The following is a 17,175-nucleotide window of genomic DNA, read 5'->3' on the forward strand; positions in this document are numbered from 1 at the left end:
CTGTTAAATGGGGGGTGGGGTGGGGTGGGGTAGGGGTGGAGGATGGCTCTTGGCCCACAAGCAGCTTGGTGAAGATTTTGCTATTTAAAAATGCCTTCTCAATTGTACAGTGCCAGACAGATATTTTTGTGACACAATAACTTTGAAATTGAGCAACAATGGGGGTTCCCTTCAAATGAAACTATAAGGGCTGATTGGTAGAGCAGGAATTTTGAAACTAAAAGAGGTTGGAACATCAAAGTTAACATTACCCTCAACTGCTATTCTTCCTCTCTCCTTTGCCGCTTTTCGTTTTTTCTAAGTATCTGGTGATTGAGAACTAGGCCTCCTTCCTTTAAGAAAGTAACACACTTCCTCGTGGTTTTGAGGAGGAAAAAATCGTTCCTCGTGGTTTCGAGGAGGAAAAAAATCCCATTTGACTCCTTACCTCAGTAATTTCCTGTTTCTAGGAATGCTATTTACAGCCCCTTTCCCGGACAATTGCCTTGAAAAGTTAGGTAACCAGACACTGATCTAGACAGAAGTCAAACCTGAAGGTTATGAAAAGTTGAACCTGTCCAAAGTTGAGTCCTGTTCACTGGAGGAGAGCCTGGGACTATTTTTGCTAGGTTAGCTTTTTCCTTTGCTGAGTCTCAGCACTTGGAATATTTTAGTGTCGGCCTGCTGTGACTCACTGCCTGTCCAGTGGCTTCATAGATGCTTAAGTGAGTCTATGATATGTCTCTCAGATAATTAAACACTGAGACAAGGAACAAAGGACATGTTTATATGCATCAGTTTATGGGGACATTTTATCATCAGCTCCTCATTTTCACTTTCTCAATATAGCATCGTAAAATGTGGTATTTGAGAACCCTTCTGCTTTGCCCTTTCCTACCACCCAAACCTGGTGAAACGTAACTTTCCATCATTGTCATGTCGTCCATGTCAGACATATCTGTTCCATTTCAGTTTCAGGAAATATTCATGGGAAACACTTACCCAGTGTGTTCAGCAGCAATCAGGCCATTGATGATGATGTAGAAGTTTATTAGAACACGAAGAGAGGAATTACCTACAAGTCATTCTAGATTACTGGCTAACAGAAGCCAAATGCCTCATAAGCAGAAATTCATTGGATAGCATGCATTTACTATATGTTGGCTGCCAGAAGTTTAAGCACTTGAGCCCAAACTTCCTATTAGACCCTCCCCAGCATGCGGGCCACCCACCAGTTGCAAGGCATGATGACACGACATATAACCCGCCCTCCCTGGTAACAATATGGATACGGGTAGTAACCCAGTAAAGGTTCACAGACGCGGCGGCAGTAGCGGTTGCCTCGACGGCAGTAAATACAACAATAACCTCTCTCATCCAGCATGGGGTCAAATTCTATTCCATTTTCAGTCTGAAAGAAGAAGAAGCCAGTGTTGGAGGGGAAACTTCTCTAGGGAAAGAGCCACCAAACAGGGGAGGATTGTAAAACTATATGATTTGGGGACTGGTAAGACATTAAACTCCTTAGCGTGATCACGGAGATACATCAATCAAGATCAAGACTGATTTTGAATGAACCTGCTGGGAATTCCAAGTTTCTTAAATATGTTTTGTGCAAACCACGACCATTCATCCAATGACCGTGATTTGAGGAGTAGTGAGTTTGGTGAGGGCTCATAGTTTTTCCTCTGAACTGAGTAACATGAACATAACTCACATAGTCATTTATTGGAAGGTCTTCCTCACTTGCTTGTCTGGTGTGACGGGTCTTCTCCACTTTCACTTGGGGGACCACCCACTGCTCATTTTGTTCAATGCCTTTTTTTTCATTGGTAGGAAAGTGAAGATCTTCACCATCCTCCTCAAAGTCTTGCAACTCCGAAACTAAGATAACACATACCAAGTTGTATTTTTCACCAAGCTGCATATACTCTGCAAATGTTTCTGAAAAAAGAACTTGGGGGTGTAGTACTGGGGGGGGTTTCATTTTCATTGTGTCTTCTCACTGCCATCATTTAGGTATACATGAACAACTTTTCCATGCTCCTTCAGTTGATATTTTAAGGAGATTTTCTATAACAAATCTGACTCTTCCCTCCCCCCCCCCCCCCCACACACACAACACACACAGACCCCTTTTTGGCTATTTGGCTTTAAACACTTACTGCTTTGCCTTGTGAAGAGACTAAAATAAAAACTAAAGACAGATGACATCTGTGTCTCCCACAATGATTTACCCACAGTAGGTGTTCAATAAATAGTTCTTAGATTTGTTTCAGTGCCCACTGTCTACCTTCCTCTTCCCATTCTTTCTTGTCTTAAATTTTCTTTACCTTTCTATTTAGAAATAATCTTAGATCTAGAGAAGAGTTATAAAGATAATTCAGAGTTCCTGTATACCTTCACCCAGTCTCCCCTAATGTTAGCATCTCACATAATTATGGTACAATATTATCAAAATTAAGAAATTAACAATGATACAATATCATTAACTAAAATTTCAGACTTAGCTCAGATTTTGTCGGATTTCCACTACTGTCCTTTAGAAAAGGGATGCCAAGGCAGTTCTAGCTTCCAATTCAACACCACATGGTATTTAGTTGCCTTTTTAAGGTGAGAGAGTGCCACCAGATGCCTGCTTGGGTGGGAACAGCAACTTTTGGGTAATATAGTAATCTGTGCTGCTGAGAATGAAATCTGTATTAGCTGGGCAGCATAAGACATCCAGAGATTTTTGCCTTCTCTGTGGGTGCCTGGAAGTTGAGAACTGGGAATCTTCTTGCCTCTAGCCCTCAGGTTCTTTTACGGTGATTTTTAAAACAGCCATGGAGACATTTGTATTGCAGCAACTGTCTTATCTTTTGGGGAAATGACACCATTTGACATAGAGAATCTATCTTGGGACAACAAAGCATTGTTTTGACTCTTGGCTCCTCTGTTTTGGGTTGGGCCCACCACTGGTTTGAGCAATAGTCTGGTATCCTGACTGCAATGAATACAGATGTGCAAAGAAAGACAGATTAGGGTTTTTGCTATCACTAGTCACATTAAGGTGGTGTTACCTTTGCTGGGATATTTAAAAGCCTGTCAGCATTAATTTATCTGATTTATAACTTGGCTGTGAAAAATTCTCTCCTCACTGGCAGTCAGCATTTACAGTTTCATCTAAGAAGATATAAGCTGATCATTTGTTTTCCTAGAAATGTAGTCTCTGAATGCTGGGAACATTAACCTGTTACTGACTTGAAGGGAGAAGGAGGAGGGGAGTGAGAGGAGAAGGAGGAAGAGGAAGAAGAGGGAAGGGGAGAGGGAGGGGGAGGAGAAAGTCTTACCTGCTATTAGAGTGGGGTTGATCCAATACATGGTCACATTATCACAAATTTCCAAAATTTTAGAATTTTTAAGAAAGTCTCGGTTTTCAATAGGCTTTTCTGCTGGGACCCAAATCACTGACTGTTCAAAGAAAGTGGTGGTAATTTCTTCATTCTGAAAGAGAAAAGTACATCAGGTGGATTTAGGCAGAGAAATTAATAAAATGAGTGAGACTTTATTGGATACTTAAAACTGATCTATTTTGAGTTTGAGTAACACTTCCAATCCCAAGGCTGCCAATGAGCTAGCTCTGTGCTTTGCATGTAGAAGGCACCCTTGGGAGAGTGAAGGATTGATTCCTCCCCTCTTGGGTTTAACAGTAAGGCTGTTCACTGAAACAGTTACCATTTCCTTTAAAGTCAGGAAGGCTCCCCATCATTTCTGGGCCTCCCACTGGGCCATTATATTTTAATTTGGGCTTCTGGAACTCTAAGTTATTTACAAATTTTTCCTCTCTTTAAATGGATCTTGTGAGTGACTGCCTTGTTTTAGGTTTACAACAAAGGCTGCAAACAGTATTTGATTTCAAGCTGAAGAAATCCAAACTGATGAAATCAATTAAATAGAAACCAAACATAATGTTTTAGTTTTACAAGATTAGTCTGTTAAAGGTAGCTGGTTGTAGTACAAAAGATGTCATCTTTTGTTTTAAAGTCAGGTCTCCAGCTGATGACTTCACTGGCTATAGCCTCATTTTTATTCCTTTCATTCTAGATGCTTAGAGTTTGTCTTCCATGCTTTTCCTTTACATGGCTTTTCTTTTATTGTCAGGAACAGAACCATCTCTTCTGGAAGCAGTCGTCTTGTATACTTAATTCTTTCTTGTTTTTTGAGCTTCAATTTTTAATAAAATACTCTTAATAAAATATTTCCTTTTTTTCTTTCTAGCTTTATGATTTCCGTGTTTTGTTTATCCTCTGAAATATATTTTTCTATAATTCTATACCTACTCATTTACAACTCTTAAGTCTTAGTTCCTTTGCCCTTGAGTCTGTAAAGAAAGGGACTGTATAAAATGAGGTTGGTATGCTGACTAGCTTTGTTAGCAAAATCAGGGCTATTTATATACCTGCTCTGCATGTTTAGCATGCACAGACCATGGATACAGTGGTGCGGGAAGAAGAGAATAAGAGGGTTTTTTTTTTTTTTTATTCCAGATCACGAATTTGTCTCATAAAAAAAAAAAATCTATAGCTTGAACTGAAAAAAAAAATAGGATTTCAATGGAGATCAACTAATCTCACCCTAGCAAAGATAACTAATTGCATTATTTAAAAGGTTTGACAAAAATAATGAAAGAATAAATAAGGGTCAAAATGAGACTTGGTGGACCTATTGTGTCAGTTCAGTCCCTCAGTGCTGACTGCCCTTGCTCAATGCTTACATTATTTTCTGGGGGAAAAAAAGGCAGCATAAGATATTAGATATAGCAGCTTTTTATCTTATTGATTATTCTCTCATCTTACCTCACCTACTAATATCTATAGTAATTCCTAATACCTGGAAATTGGTCTGTTCCTCAGCCACATCTACCTTATACTCATTAAAAAAGGTTCCCCAATTTTTCACTAGTATAGACCTTGGGGGAAGAGTTATGGAAATCTTTTCCTTTTCTTAGAAATTCTAGAAATAAAGGTCTGAAATTCTCTGGTCATGAGAAGACCAATAGCATGAAAAATTAATGTCTGTGTGAGTCAGTGACAGCTCTGAGGCTTGGGTCAGGGAAAGGAAAAAGGAAAAGAATTAAGAGGGAGAGAGTTGGGTGGGAGAGTAGTGGAAAAAAAGGGGGGGAGAGAAAAAAAGACAAAGAGGTATTTATGGTACAGAGAGAGGCCCTGGTGCCACTGTCACAATCTCATTGTAGATTTGCCAATTAAACACTAAAGTAAAACAAAATAAGCATTGCCTCTTTCTGGCTACAGTGGGGGTTTGCTGCTACAATGTGGCATTAGCTAAGGTTCCCTCTTCTTCCTTCACTGAGACCGACACACTGTGATTACAGGCAGAATAGCAGGAAAAATAAAACCTCAAGGGCTTTATTGATGGGTGTATTTTAGGAATAGGATTATTCCATCTCCAACTAGCAGTAAGGGCTCCAGTGATTGCACTGGTACATTATGTTACCTGGCCCTGGCCTAGTAGTGTGTTTCTAGAGCGTTTCTATTGTATTGTAGTTTTCACCCACTCAGGTTTTGCCTTTTCCAGTGAGGTTAAATGCAGATTATTCCATTAGTAAACCAGCATAAAATGGTCAACTGAATGAACTGAAATCTTTAAAACAGGTGAATGTCACAGTGTGATAAAAGTAGCAAAGATCCAGGTGGCCTTGGGACTTGTTTTAAAGGACTTCATCTTAGGAAGGATTGATTTGGTCCTTCTGGCTCACCCCTCTTACTAGGAATCTTTGATGTGGAAGCAAACGAACATAATGTTCATGGGTATCCAATGTAAAAGTATGAATTTTAGAGGCTTGAGTTCAAGATTCCAATCTGCTACTTACTGGCTGTGTGACCTTGGGTAAGTCACTTTTCAGTTCTGGGCCAGTTTCCTCATCTGAAAATGGGGATAATTATAGTACCTATCTGTAGGGTCATCACAAGAATCAAATGATAGTAAAGCATTTAGCACAATATCTGGCATATAGTTAGCACCCCCAAAATTATGGCACTTGCTACCATTATTTTTATTCTTACATACCTCATCTATTTCCTCTTCTGGTTCAGAAAATTCAGGAATCACTTTAATTTGAGTTTTGATGAAGCATTTCTGAAGACCTACAAAGTAGATGCCAGTGTATCCCTATAAAACAGACAAAGTTTGAAAAATAACAAATCTTCCTGAAATTGCCACATTTGAGAGACCGGATGTGTCAAGGCCCCAGGTGAGGCAAAATGTGAATTCAAAGACAACGTTTTTGTCTTATAAATTAAACAGAGGCCCTGACTCAAAAATGCTAATACTTTAAGTGGGAAGCCTTCGGAGGGAAAGAGCCAGCTTACGTTTTTAAAGTCGTGTACTTCCAATGTCTCATCAGTGCCATTTCCACTTCGGAATATCTCAGTTCTGGTCACAGGATCGATTTCCATGTAAATCTTCTTCTTCTCTCCGTTGCTGTAGAAAGTGTGCTCCATGTCATATGTCTGGGAGAACAGAAGAAAACAAGCTCTAAGATGTTCAGTGTGTCTCTTCGTGAGACACTTTAATTGGGTCATATCTGGGGCGCCTTCTCTTTCCAGCAGCTTTATAGTGAGGTGCCATCTCCACAGTTTGCCTTTGGGAATTCTCGAGATGAAAGTGAGGTACTTTTTGGCACTGGAGCTGAGATGGGGATCCCTTCAGAGCCAGTATTTTATATTTAAGCCAAGTTGCTGAGCTAATTACTAAGAATTCCAACAGTTTTCTTGGCAGCATTGACTAAACAGCAAATGATATTTTACAAACCAGTCTGTAAAGTATTTTTCCCTTGAGTTAAACAGAGGAATCACCTCCAACCTATGCTGCTTTAAGCACCACTTCCCTTTCCTACTGCCCAGGGGTTACTCCCTCAATCCCTGTGAGATTCACAGAGCCTGAGAAAGAGATTTGAACACATTTAGAATCATGAGGCATTGCTTTTTTTGTCACCTTATTTATTCAAGGGCTTGAATATCAGCTCTACAGTCTTGGAATCCTCCCTTTTAGAAGCTGAAGACTGTACTCCTTGGCTAATATCAAGTAATCATCTTACCCTGCCCACTGTTGCTTCTTGTTTGCCCTTTAAACCTCAGAACATTTACAGTCTTCAACCTCATCATTTACAGGCTAACCCATCTCAGTGTATTCTTGAGTTCTATTTTCCAAACCTGTTTCAGTTGACTTCAAGTTTTCTAGACTCTTCCACATGTAGAATTCAACAACTGAGTCAGGTGTCCCCCACTAAATAATATGGGATGTCCCATGAAGAGTGCCTTGGAAAGGTTACTTATCAGGTCTCTCTAGGGGTTGAAACAAAACCCCAGATTTACTTCACTCTCAAAAAGAAATTATTCTTTTTCTTTTTCTTTCTTTTTTTTAAGTTTTATTTTTTTATTTGTACAATAGCTGGGGTACAGGCTAGAGGTGTGGGAGGGTACCGAGACAGAGTGGGGAGCAGAACAGGCAGACAGAACGAAAGCACTGCTGAGGGGAGCAGCGGGCGCCACAGGAGAGGTCCGCCGTGCCATGTGGGAATCTCCCTGGCCGGCCGGGAATCGAACCCGCACTCTGCAGAGGCTGTGAACAGCTTCACAGCGCTGTGCTCAACCCGCTGCGCTACTAGGAGGCCCCGAAATGATTCTTTTTCAAAGGATCAAGAGGACCAGTTCCATGGAGTGTTTCAGTATAGCAGTAAGCCTATTACCTATAACTGAGGACATATCTATTGCTTGCAGCAAATAATAAGTCCAAAGGAATTTGCTTCCTGTCACTAACTAGGCCAGGCCTGATGGAAGTTGATCTTATCCCTGTTGTTAATAAGCCTTTGGCTATCCTGTTTTTTCATAGTCATTTTTCCTCATGAAAAACCTTGGAAAATTAAAGCAGGTCATTTACATAACCAATGTTGCTTTCTAATGATATAGTTCCTAGTGGCAACCTTTTAGAGCTTGTACTGTGTTAGGCTGTTTCTTAATCTGCTGGTGTCCATGACTGTATGTTAGTTTAACCTGGTCAAATTTTCCCCAACTCAAGTAGAAAAACAAGTTGGAAGGGTTTGTAGAAACAATGTTACTTGAAGCATGCAAAGTCTCTGGAGTTGCTGAATAGGAAAACAGGAGACAGTGACATTAACTCTTTTTAACCAGACGGTGCCTTAAGCATGGTCGACACTTTGTTGAATAAGTTTACCTACCAATGGTAACTTCTCATATTCCTAAAGAGAGATTTTGAACATGGGCAAGGCCATTTAAGAGGCCATATTTTAAAAGGGGAAGGAAAACAGCATTTCGAATCTTTCAGCAACCACACAGTTAACCCAGGAAGTCTGGTCTGGTTTGTGACAGGTAGCAAATTCCTTTAGGCTTTTTATTTGCGTCTAGTTATAAATATGTCCTCAGTCCCAGCTCTGCAGCCAGCTTGAGTAACTTCTACCTATGGCAACAAATTGAGCTCTCAGCCAGCCTGACCTAAGTAGAGGAGAGAAGCATCTACTTCAGATCCAGTCTTGTCAGATCTCCCATCAGGGGGGGAATTTCTTTAGAAATACTATCCATTGTTGAGACAAATGTCCACAGGACTAGTCATTGGGGGGTGAGGGGGTGTTTGTTTCATCAGTTGCACCACTGATGGATTGTTGCATGGAAAAATGAGGTTAGAGACTAGGGGATGTTGGAACACTGCCTACCTGGGCAAAAGAGAAAATACAGGCTGTATTTTCAATCATTGGTAGAAGACTATGGAACCATACTGGTGACATTTAGAATTTCAGTGTGCTTCTGTGGAATGAGTTTTCCTGCACTCTTGGCAATGCACTTCACTTGGACACCTTGTTAGGTGAAAACTATTGGAAACTGCCAAGCTCAGCAGATCTTGATTATTTTCAACATTCCTTCAAAGAGTTTTGGTTTTCTGTTTGGTTGGTTGGTTTTGGTGAGAAGAAAGGGTTCGTGCTGATTGTACTTGTTAGCCAGCTCCTTGACTTTTGTTAACAATGGTAGGTTGCCTAAAACAGTGGGATCAAAATGACGTCAGTGACGTGTGAATCCTGGGAAGGAAGGGGTGAGGGTGGGGAGCTCTGTGTTCCTGCAGATGGAATTCTACTATCAAAGGTGTCCTTTTGGAAGAGGCTGTCCTTTGTCTAGGAAGAGGATGCCAGTGGCCCAGTTTGGACTGTCTGGGGATGGGTTTGAACAAACCCAGACATACTGTCTCGCCTGGGTCCCTGTGGAGCGCGCTGCCTGGGTAATGGCTCTGCAAGCTTCACTGGCCCATAAGAAGACTGAGCTCATACTTTTGGCCTCAGAAGTACTTTTCTCTCTACTAAACTCGCTGGTTTGGAGATGAGGGTGTTTCTGGAGATAAAGGAATAAATGATTTTGTCCTCTCTCAGCACAAACTAAAGCAGAGACAGGATGACGGGCCTAAGAAAGGTGTGAGTGAGCTCCCAGTAGCTCATCTTAGACTGTCCTCGACTCAGCTTTATTCCAGGAGCAACAGAGCAAGGACCGAGTCTGACGAAGAATACGCTTCTGCCAAACTGGCAAATAGGGACAGTTAATCTTTGGTGCTTCTAATTTCCCTTTTCTGTTCTTTTCATATCCTGTTCACTCTGTGCCCTCCTATTCCTCCCCTCTCATCCCACCTCCCTCTATCTTTTTGTCTCCTGTCTAGACATGAAGAAATTTTGTGGTGCTTCGGGTTCCTTATGTCAAAGAAGAAATCAATCTGACAAATGATTTCACGCTAAGATGTTAGCGATGGGTATTTGTCTGTTAAAAAAACAAAACCGAGTCCAGTATTTACTCAAAGAAATGAATTGCTAATGATGGGTTTAAGCACAGTGGCACAGAAAATAGGAGGTATTTAGGGGCTCAGGGGGATCTTTCCAGCACCACTCAATGGGTTCCTACTCCACCCACCCAGAAGGCTGGTCTTCACTATCAGAACCTGAACCCTGGAGAGGGACAGGGAAGCAGTGGAGTGGAATGTGACTCTGAAATGAAATGAGATGAATGTGTGGTTACGCCCAGGCAGTGAGAGATATAAAAAGACAACACAGACAAAACATGGAGAGCATGCAAACTCATTTCTCTTCCCTGCTCAGGAATTCTTTCTTCAGACACGTTATATCCTCCACTCAGGCAGCAAATGAGCCCTAACATCTCCTTTCACACTTTGCCCTGCTTTCTTGCCTCAATTTGTGGCAATCTCTGAGATCAGAAAAGAAAGCTTTTTATAAAGAGTCAAGCAACCTTAGACCTTAGTGTGATGGATCTGTTTTGGGGGCAAGTAGCTTTAGCCTGTCCTGAAAGGGATTTGAGGACATTTGGCTTAGGTTTGTTTTTTGAAGCCTGTGATAAATCTCGCTGCTCTTCTCTCCACCTTCATCCTTTACTGTCTGTTTATGAGCTATACTCTCCAAAGGTGAAATACATGCTCAGAATAGCTGGCTAGCAGGTGTCAGGCTGGAAGAAAGGGAAGGGAATTCATTGAACCAGATTATTACCAACCTAGCCTGTGGGAATTAAAGGACCTCTGGATATTTCTTTACCAAACACGGGGCAGACAGATTGTGTCTTATGCAAAGTTGGGCTTCTGCATCTTCAATCACCAGGTCTCAGCCCTGAAAAAAAATTGGCTTAAGCAGCACAGACATTCCTCTTTTTCAACAAGAAAAAACATTTCTTTCATCTACAAACTCAAGCTGGCTGGGAAATTTTCCCCTACCCACCACCACCCTGCCCCCCTCATTCTTAAAGACAGCTGAAGAATACTGGAAAAAATCCCTAGACCAGGTCCTAGTCTCAACCCTGCCCCTTGCAAGCTTGTGACTTGGAGCAAGTCACCAAATACCTCTGGAGGCTTAATTCCCATATTAATCTTGCGTCCCTTGCCAGATGCAATGTTGCGGAGTTGACAAAATCAATCCCACTCAGACGTGGGCTGACACGTGTCTGGTTGACCAGGAGTCTGCCACTACCTGCTGATCCCCTGAGCTGCCTTCCCCTGCAGCCCCAGTCCCGCTCTCAACCCTGAAAGGACAGCTCCCTTTGAAGACCCAGCCTCTCCTAGCTGGTGCCACAAAGTTGCTCAGCAAATGCTGACTTAGGAGATTGAAGGGACTGAATAAGATGGCCATAGCAATGCTACATAATTGGTGGGAGCTGCCCCTGAGCAGCCGAGAGCTGCCCCTCGCCAGTCCAGGCCTGGTGAGCGTTTCTGAACAGAATGGACTTGGCTCCCATAATGGTTTTGGAGGAAAAGAAAAGGCAGCGAGTGCTCATATAAAAAATGCCGACGTGGCACCATCTGGTGAAGCTTAGTTCCCTGCTGAAGAGATTCCAGCTACAACTCCAACTTTTTCCCTGAGGGTATGAATACTTCTCCAGACCCACACATACCCACCCAAGTGCTGTGTTGGAAAAGCCCAGGGCATCGGGGGAGGAAAGCTTATCACCTGTGGGCCTAGGAGAGGAGTGAAGAAAGTGGGTCTCTACCAATGCTAGCTCTCGTGAAGCAGGCACGAAGAAAGCTGGATCCAAACTTAGCAAGAAAAAGTACTTTTTCTGCGCAAGGATTCTCAGCCTAGAATGATATCGTATTCGCAGCCCTTAGTGGGACTGTTTGAATGGTCATCTGCGGTTGAGCTCAGGAGGATGGCAGCAGGATGCCCCCCATCCCTACCTCTTCTCATCTCATACTGGTAATAGGGAGAAGTTGAGGGGGCATCTCCAGGAACCTGCCGATTGCTGTGTGGCTCTTAAGCGTTCTAATTTCCTGACAGCCCTAAAGTCACCAAGCAGTTCCCACACAGCAGGAAGAAGAGCATTTCAATAATAAAAATATTATTCTGCCTCATTCTACTAAGAATTGGAGGGCCTGGGCTACAAGGTCTGTGCTCTCTCTATGAACTACTGTTTCAGGGCTGGGTTTTTTTCTGATTTGTTTTCTCCATGGTGGATTAATTAGCTGGGGAGTTGGCTTCTAGTTGTTTCAAGTTAAGTGTGTAATACAGGGAGCTTTAAGCCAGCATGCTTCTCCAAGGAATCTGCTTCAAAGATCCCTGAGCAGTCACTGCCTGGAAGTGGAACCTCGTTGTGATGCTCTCTCAGAATCTCGGGAATGAATAAGTCCCTTCTGCTTGGTGACGAGAGCTGAATCTAGAGCTTAAAGGATGGGCTTCCATTCAGCAATAGTGGCTCCTGTGTGTAGCTAGGGGCTGGGGTCCTGCAGCCTGAGTGGGAGTGCGGCAGCTCACCCAGAGTTAGTTCTCTTCGTTTTACTTTATCCCTGTGGGGTGGTGTGTGTGTGTGTGTGTGTGTGTGTGTGCGTGTGTATGTACACACATATACTCCTGCTTGAGGTGTATGAGAAGGAGTCAGGCATGGCAAGGGAAGGGGATTCTTGGTCCCCTTCTGGGATTAAGAATCTAGGTCTTTCGTGCACACCAAGGTGGGAGGCAATGGATGGAAGGGGAGGACTTACTGGTTTGGAAATGTCAACACCAGATGTGCGATGTTAAATAAACACTTTATTATAAACAGATGCCAAAAAACAAAATTAAAAGGAAGTGTGGTGGAGGCTAGAGGAGCAAACACTAAAAGCTTAGAGGAAATGCCAGGACAGAAAACAAATGACTGCTGTGGATAAAGGCGACAACATTGAAAGTTCTCTCCACCAGTGCTCCATAGTCCCCATAGGTCCCACAGGTCTGGAAAAGGAAAGTCCAGAAGTGTCTGTGTTTTAATCTGCTAAATGCTGTTTCTTGCAGGGCCATACACTTAAGAGGAGAGTCCTTTTAATTTGTGCAAGATGCCCAGACCCTTTTCTTCTCCAAATTTCTCAAGGCTAATCTGACTATTCTTCTCTGCCCAGGATTCGTAAGTCAGCTCACAGGCAGCCTTAGTGGCTGTCTCAGCCATTGGAAACTGAGGTGGTCTCTTGGGCCCTTTGTCTGGGACTTGAAGTTAATAGGAGACCGTGAAGCATCTATGTCTCCAGTTGGTTGTTAATTTGTAGTGGACCCAGCCTGGTCTCCTGGTGAAGGCTTGGACTGAACTGGCAGAAATATAAATTGCACCTCCCCATTGGAATGGAGAACAAGCAACCTTTGTTCGAAGTTGAAAAACCTGCCCAGGAGACACCCATTGTCTTTTCACCACGTGACTGCAACAAATTTGTTCATGTCTGAGAACTGTTTTGCTGAAAATGATATCACAATATGGATTACTTTGTAAAATATTTAATTCTTTGATAAACTTTATTCAGTAGCATACCCCACCTCCTCTTCATGCACTGACTGCATTTTACTTTTTGTTTGAGGATTCATAGAATTCCTCCGTATAATCCATTAAAAAGAGAACTGGAGCAAGAGGCAAAGATGATAGAAAAAGGATGCAGAGTGACCCCTGGGCCCTGCTAGTGTGTTTGATGCCTTGCATGATAAAAGCAAGGCCCCCACCTAGTCTTTCACAATTATACTCTGGAAAATAGCATTGTAATTTAGAAAAACACATAACCTTTTCAGAATAGCATTTCCAGTGCCAATGGCTACAATAAGCAAGAAAGGCCACCTGGTCCCTTATTTAGGCAAGCATGTACGGGTGGTCAAAAGGGCCAGCTACCTACCACACTCAGTTAAGTACATTATGGCCATGGAGAACAAAAGGGTTTATTGTCCTGTAACTCATCTGTAGTTGTTAAGAGGAGCCAAGATTCAATTTGTGGGCAGCCTGTCACTTTGGGAATTAGTTAAGTGGTAATAGAATTGGATAGGAATACATTTTGGCACTGATTCATTTGCTGTTTCCTTCCAGATCTCAATTGCTTTACCCACCTTGTTAGCCTGAACATAGCTTCTCCTGAAAGACATCTGAACAGTAAGTAGTTTAGAAGCAGGAGGGAGAGAGGGAGAGAGGTGAGAGAGAGAGAGAGGGAGAGAAGTTAACTGTAGGCATTGACATACTTTCTGGGTCAAGGTATAAATAAAAAGGCAATCAAATTAGGTTGGTTTGCTCTTCATTCTCCCTCCTACTTAAACTTAGAAGTTAAATGTATTTACTCCTCTGGGAGTAAATGAAAGTGGGTATGGAAGCAGAAATGAAGATTCCACGGGTGATTATGCCTTATTTTTCTCTTTTCTTTTAGACACTTGTCCACTTGATTTTCTGTTTTTAACCTGTCCTTCCTCATCGATCTGTATCCTTTCCTCTCTGCTCCTATAGCTCCTTTGGCTCCTAATGGTCCATGCCAACCCATTTTCTTCTTGTTTCATACTCCCTCCTGGATTTGTGCTTTTCCCTTCTGTTATTAAATAGAAATGAGTGTCTCATGACAATACATTAATAACAACAGCAACAACCACCCACACGAAGAGAGAAAATTGTGGCAAAGCCAAAAAAACCATCTTCACATCTTGTCGCTTGTGCATCTATTAATTCTCTTGCAAATAGAAATTGTTAGTACGAGGGGTCTGTGATGTCTATTGGATCACATCAAAACTTGCCCATTGCATATAAGCCCAGGAGTAACAATAACACTGAAGCACACTAATACCAACTACAACGACCTGTCAGGCTTCACTGAATGACCCTCATATCAGAAGTTTTCTGAGATACCTGTGATTAATGACTCGGTGTGGCTGTTTCTACCTGGTAGCGTTACTATCTCAGTGGGACAGTGATGACTGTGGCTGGCGAGGAGCTGAGAAGCTCTAGGCTGTTTTTTTTTTTTTTAAGTCATAAATAAATGTGAACTGAGGTATGAGAATTGCTCCTTTTGAAAAGGAGCTTGCTGCCTGTCCTCACAGCAGATGCATTAAGTCAGAAATATAATCCCTGAAAATCCTTTGCTCCCATTTCTGGTGGTTTCTCCTTATGTGGTGATATAATTACTTTCCCATCAGTTTCTGCCCAGGTAATTGAAAGAAACATGGAAAGTATTTTTTCTTACAGTAAAAATTGTGCTTCGTGGAGAAGTCTTAACTCCCTAAAGTCAAGTATTATAGAAGAATAGGTAATTCCACATCTTATCATTTTTTAACCAAAATACAGAAATCACATTTTCCCTATGAAAATAATTGGACAAATAAAAGGGGGGTGGGAAATCTCGGTTCAGTTTTTCATACCACCAGCAAATAAACACAGGACGTAACGATTTTCATTTGCAGAGAAATAACACGGCAATCAGGAATTAAATGCAATCAAACTCAAACTAGAAGCATCAGGTAATAATGTGCATCTACTTACTTTTTTGGGAGTCTCCGGCCAGAAGTGTTTGCTCCCCCAAAACAGGACAATTAGAGTTAGGGCCAGGATACCCAGCACCAATCCACAAATCTTAAGTGATTTACATATCTTCTTGGATTTAAAAGCCTCTGCCTAAGTAAAGAACAGAGAGAATAAAACAATGCACAATAATCCTGAAAATAGCAAGCCATAATTCAGAGTCACTTTTGATTTTACTTTCTAATGCACACTTTGCAAGACAAGAAATCTGTGAAACCATGCTTCTGCTCAAAAGGAGAAAAAAATGAATCAACTTACATTTAGAATGTGACAGTCCTCACAGTTCTCTGGAGGATTCTTTGCCATGGTCTCTCAGCACACAGTACTCTTTCTCTGCTTTGAAAGGACTGAGAGACCACTGCTGAGGTGGAGTTGCAAGTGAGTCGGCTAACAGATGCCAGAGGAGAAGCTGAATTTATATGGCTCAAATATGTCATACCAGAGCCTGAGGGAACCCAGGGGGCTCCTGTGCTGCGATTTGTTACATAGATATACCCATATATGTATATAACTTCTGTGCACAGAATTCCATCCAGAATGGCAAAGACAGAAGGTTATAATGAAAACTATTGTCCTGGGGGTTGGCTTGGAAGGGGACCAAGCCTAGGACACATTGAAATGATTTTTCACTATGAACTTAAAATATCAGTTGCAACACATGCTGCACACTCCAGAAATAAGCAAACAATACAGAGAGGGGAATGAAGTCTTAATTTCAATTCCATTCGATTTAACAAATATTTATTGCAGGAATATTAAATGTCAGGCACTGTGCTTGGTATTGGAGATTGAGATGTGAGTAAGATATTGTTTTCTTTATTATGTTAAAGCCCTTTGAGGACTGAGATCAATATGTACTCAACTAATTTATAATTAAAACAGAATGGAAAAAAGGAGTAATTATAAACTTTTTCTCTTCATCCTATCTTTCTGACTGTTCTCCTTGCCGTGTTTCCCCTCCTCAGTCTGCTCCTTAATGTTGATATTCCTTATGATTCTATCCTTGATGATCTTCTCACTCTATGTACACTTCTCAGGTGAGCTCATCCACTTCCACAGTTTTCGATATCATCTATATGTCCTGTAGATGGTCAGCCTCTTATTACTTAATATTCTCCTTCTATGCCTGACTTTGTCTTAATTTCCCCTTCTTATAAGACCCGTTAGATTGCATTAGGGCCAATCCATATGACCTTAATTTCCTTAACTACCTCTATAAAGGTCCCCTCTCCAAATACAGTCACATTCTGAGATAATGGGAATTAGGATTTCAGCAGATGAATTTGGGGGGAAAACTTTCAGGCCATAACACTGGAATTATCACCTGCCCAGTCTCCAAAATCAGAAATTTGAAGTTTGTCTTAAGCTCTCTTCCACCGTCCATTTATCCATTCAGTCAGTGAGTGTTATCAAGTCTAAGTTGTTACCATTCTTTCCTCCCTTTGTTGATTGCTCAAGACTTAGTTTAGGTTATCATCTTTTCTGACAAGTCGCAAATTCATATCTCTAACCCAGGCTACTCGCTTAGGGCCCTAGATCCATGTGTGCATCTAACCAGCTGGACATCTCCACTTGGAAATTCCACAGACACCTCAAATGCCATAAGTCCTAAATTGAATTAATGACCTCTTCTTCCAAGGGTACTTTTTTTCTGTCTCACCTCTCACACTAAATGACACGATGGTCAGTCTCCAGAAAAGAAACCTCCATATGATCCTTTACTTCTTTCTCCCTTGCCTACTCCCATGTCTAATCAGTTATGTCCGATCAATTTTGCCTCTGAATTATCTCCCCGATCTTATTCTCTCTATTCCTAACTGGCGCTGCCTTAGTTGAGATTCTCATAGTTACTTTTACTGTTGCA

The 17,175-nt window shown here is 41.7% G+C and overlaps 1 protein-coding gene across 1 annotated transcript; it reads right to left on the reverse strand.

Annotated features, from left to right (window-relative positions):
- Positions 1 to 1,012: 1,012 nt before the first annotated feature.
- TNMD (tenomodulin) lies at positions 1,013 to 15,803 on the reverse strand. The gene is made up of 7 exons (XM_037512994.1): positions 15,570 to 15,803; positions 15,273 to 15,404; positions 6,351 to 6,491; positions 6,049 to 6,150; positions 3,312 to 3,465; positions 1,697 to 1,863; positions 1,013 to 1,390 (listed from the first exon to the last, which is right to left on the reverse strand). Exons 1-7 carry the CDS (start codon positions 15,615 to 15,617, stop codon positions 1,181 to 1,183), a joined length of 954 nt encoding a protein of 317 aa, XP_037368891.1. The 5' UTR covers positions 15,618 to 15,803; the 3' UTR covers positions 1,013 to 1,180.
- Positions 15,804 to 17,175: the final 1,372 nt, after the last annotated feature.

The sequence above is a fragment of the Talpa occidentalis genome, unplaced genomic scaffold, assembly GCF_014898055.3.
Source record: "Talpa occidentalis isolate TD23 unplaced genomic scaffold, MPIMG_talOcc4v2.1 talOcc4.15, whole genome shotgun sequence".
Taxonomy (NCBI): Eukaryota; Metazoa; Chordata; class Mammalia; order Eulipotyphla; family Talpidae; genus Talpa; species Talpa occidentalis.

Bases quoted from the DNA above. Each gene is read 5' to 3' on its own strand.
- TNMD (XM_037512994.1), bottom strand. From the start codon at position 15,617: ATGGCAAAGAATCCTCCAGAGAACTGTGAGGACTGTCACATTCTAAAT. The intron at 15,405-15,569 runs GTAAGTTGATTC...TTCTTTACTTAG, and splicing joins AGGACTGTCACATTCTAAAT to GCAGAGGCTTTTAAATCCAA. The intron at 6,151-6,350 runs GTAAGCTGGCTC...TCTGTTTTATAG, and splicing joins AAGTACACGACTTTAAAAAC to GGATACACTGGCATCTACTT.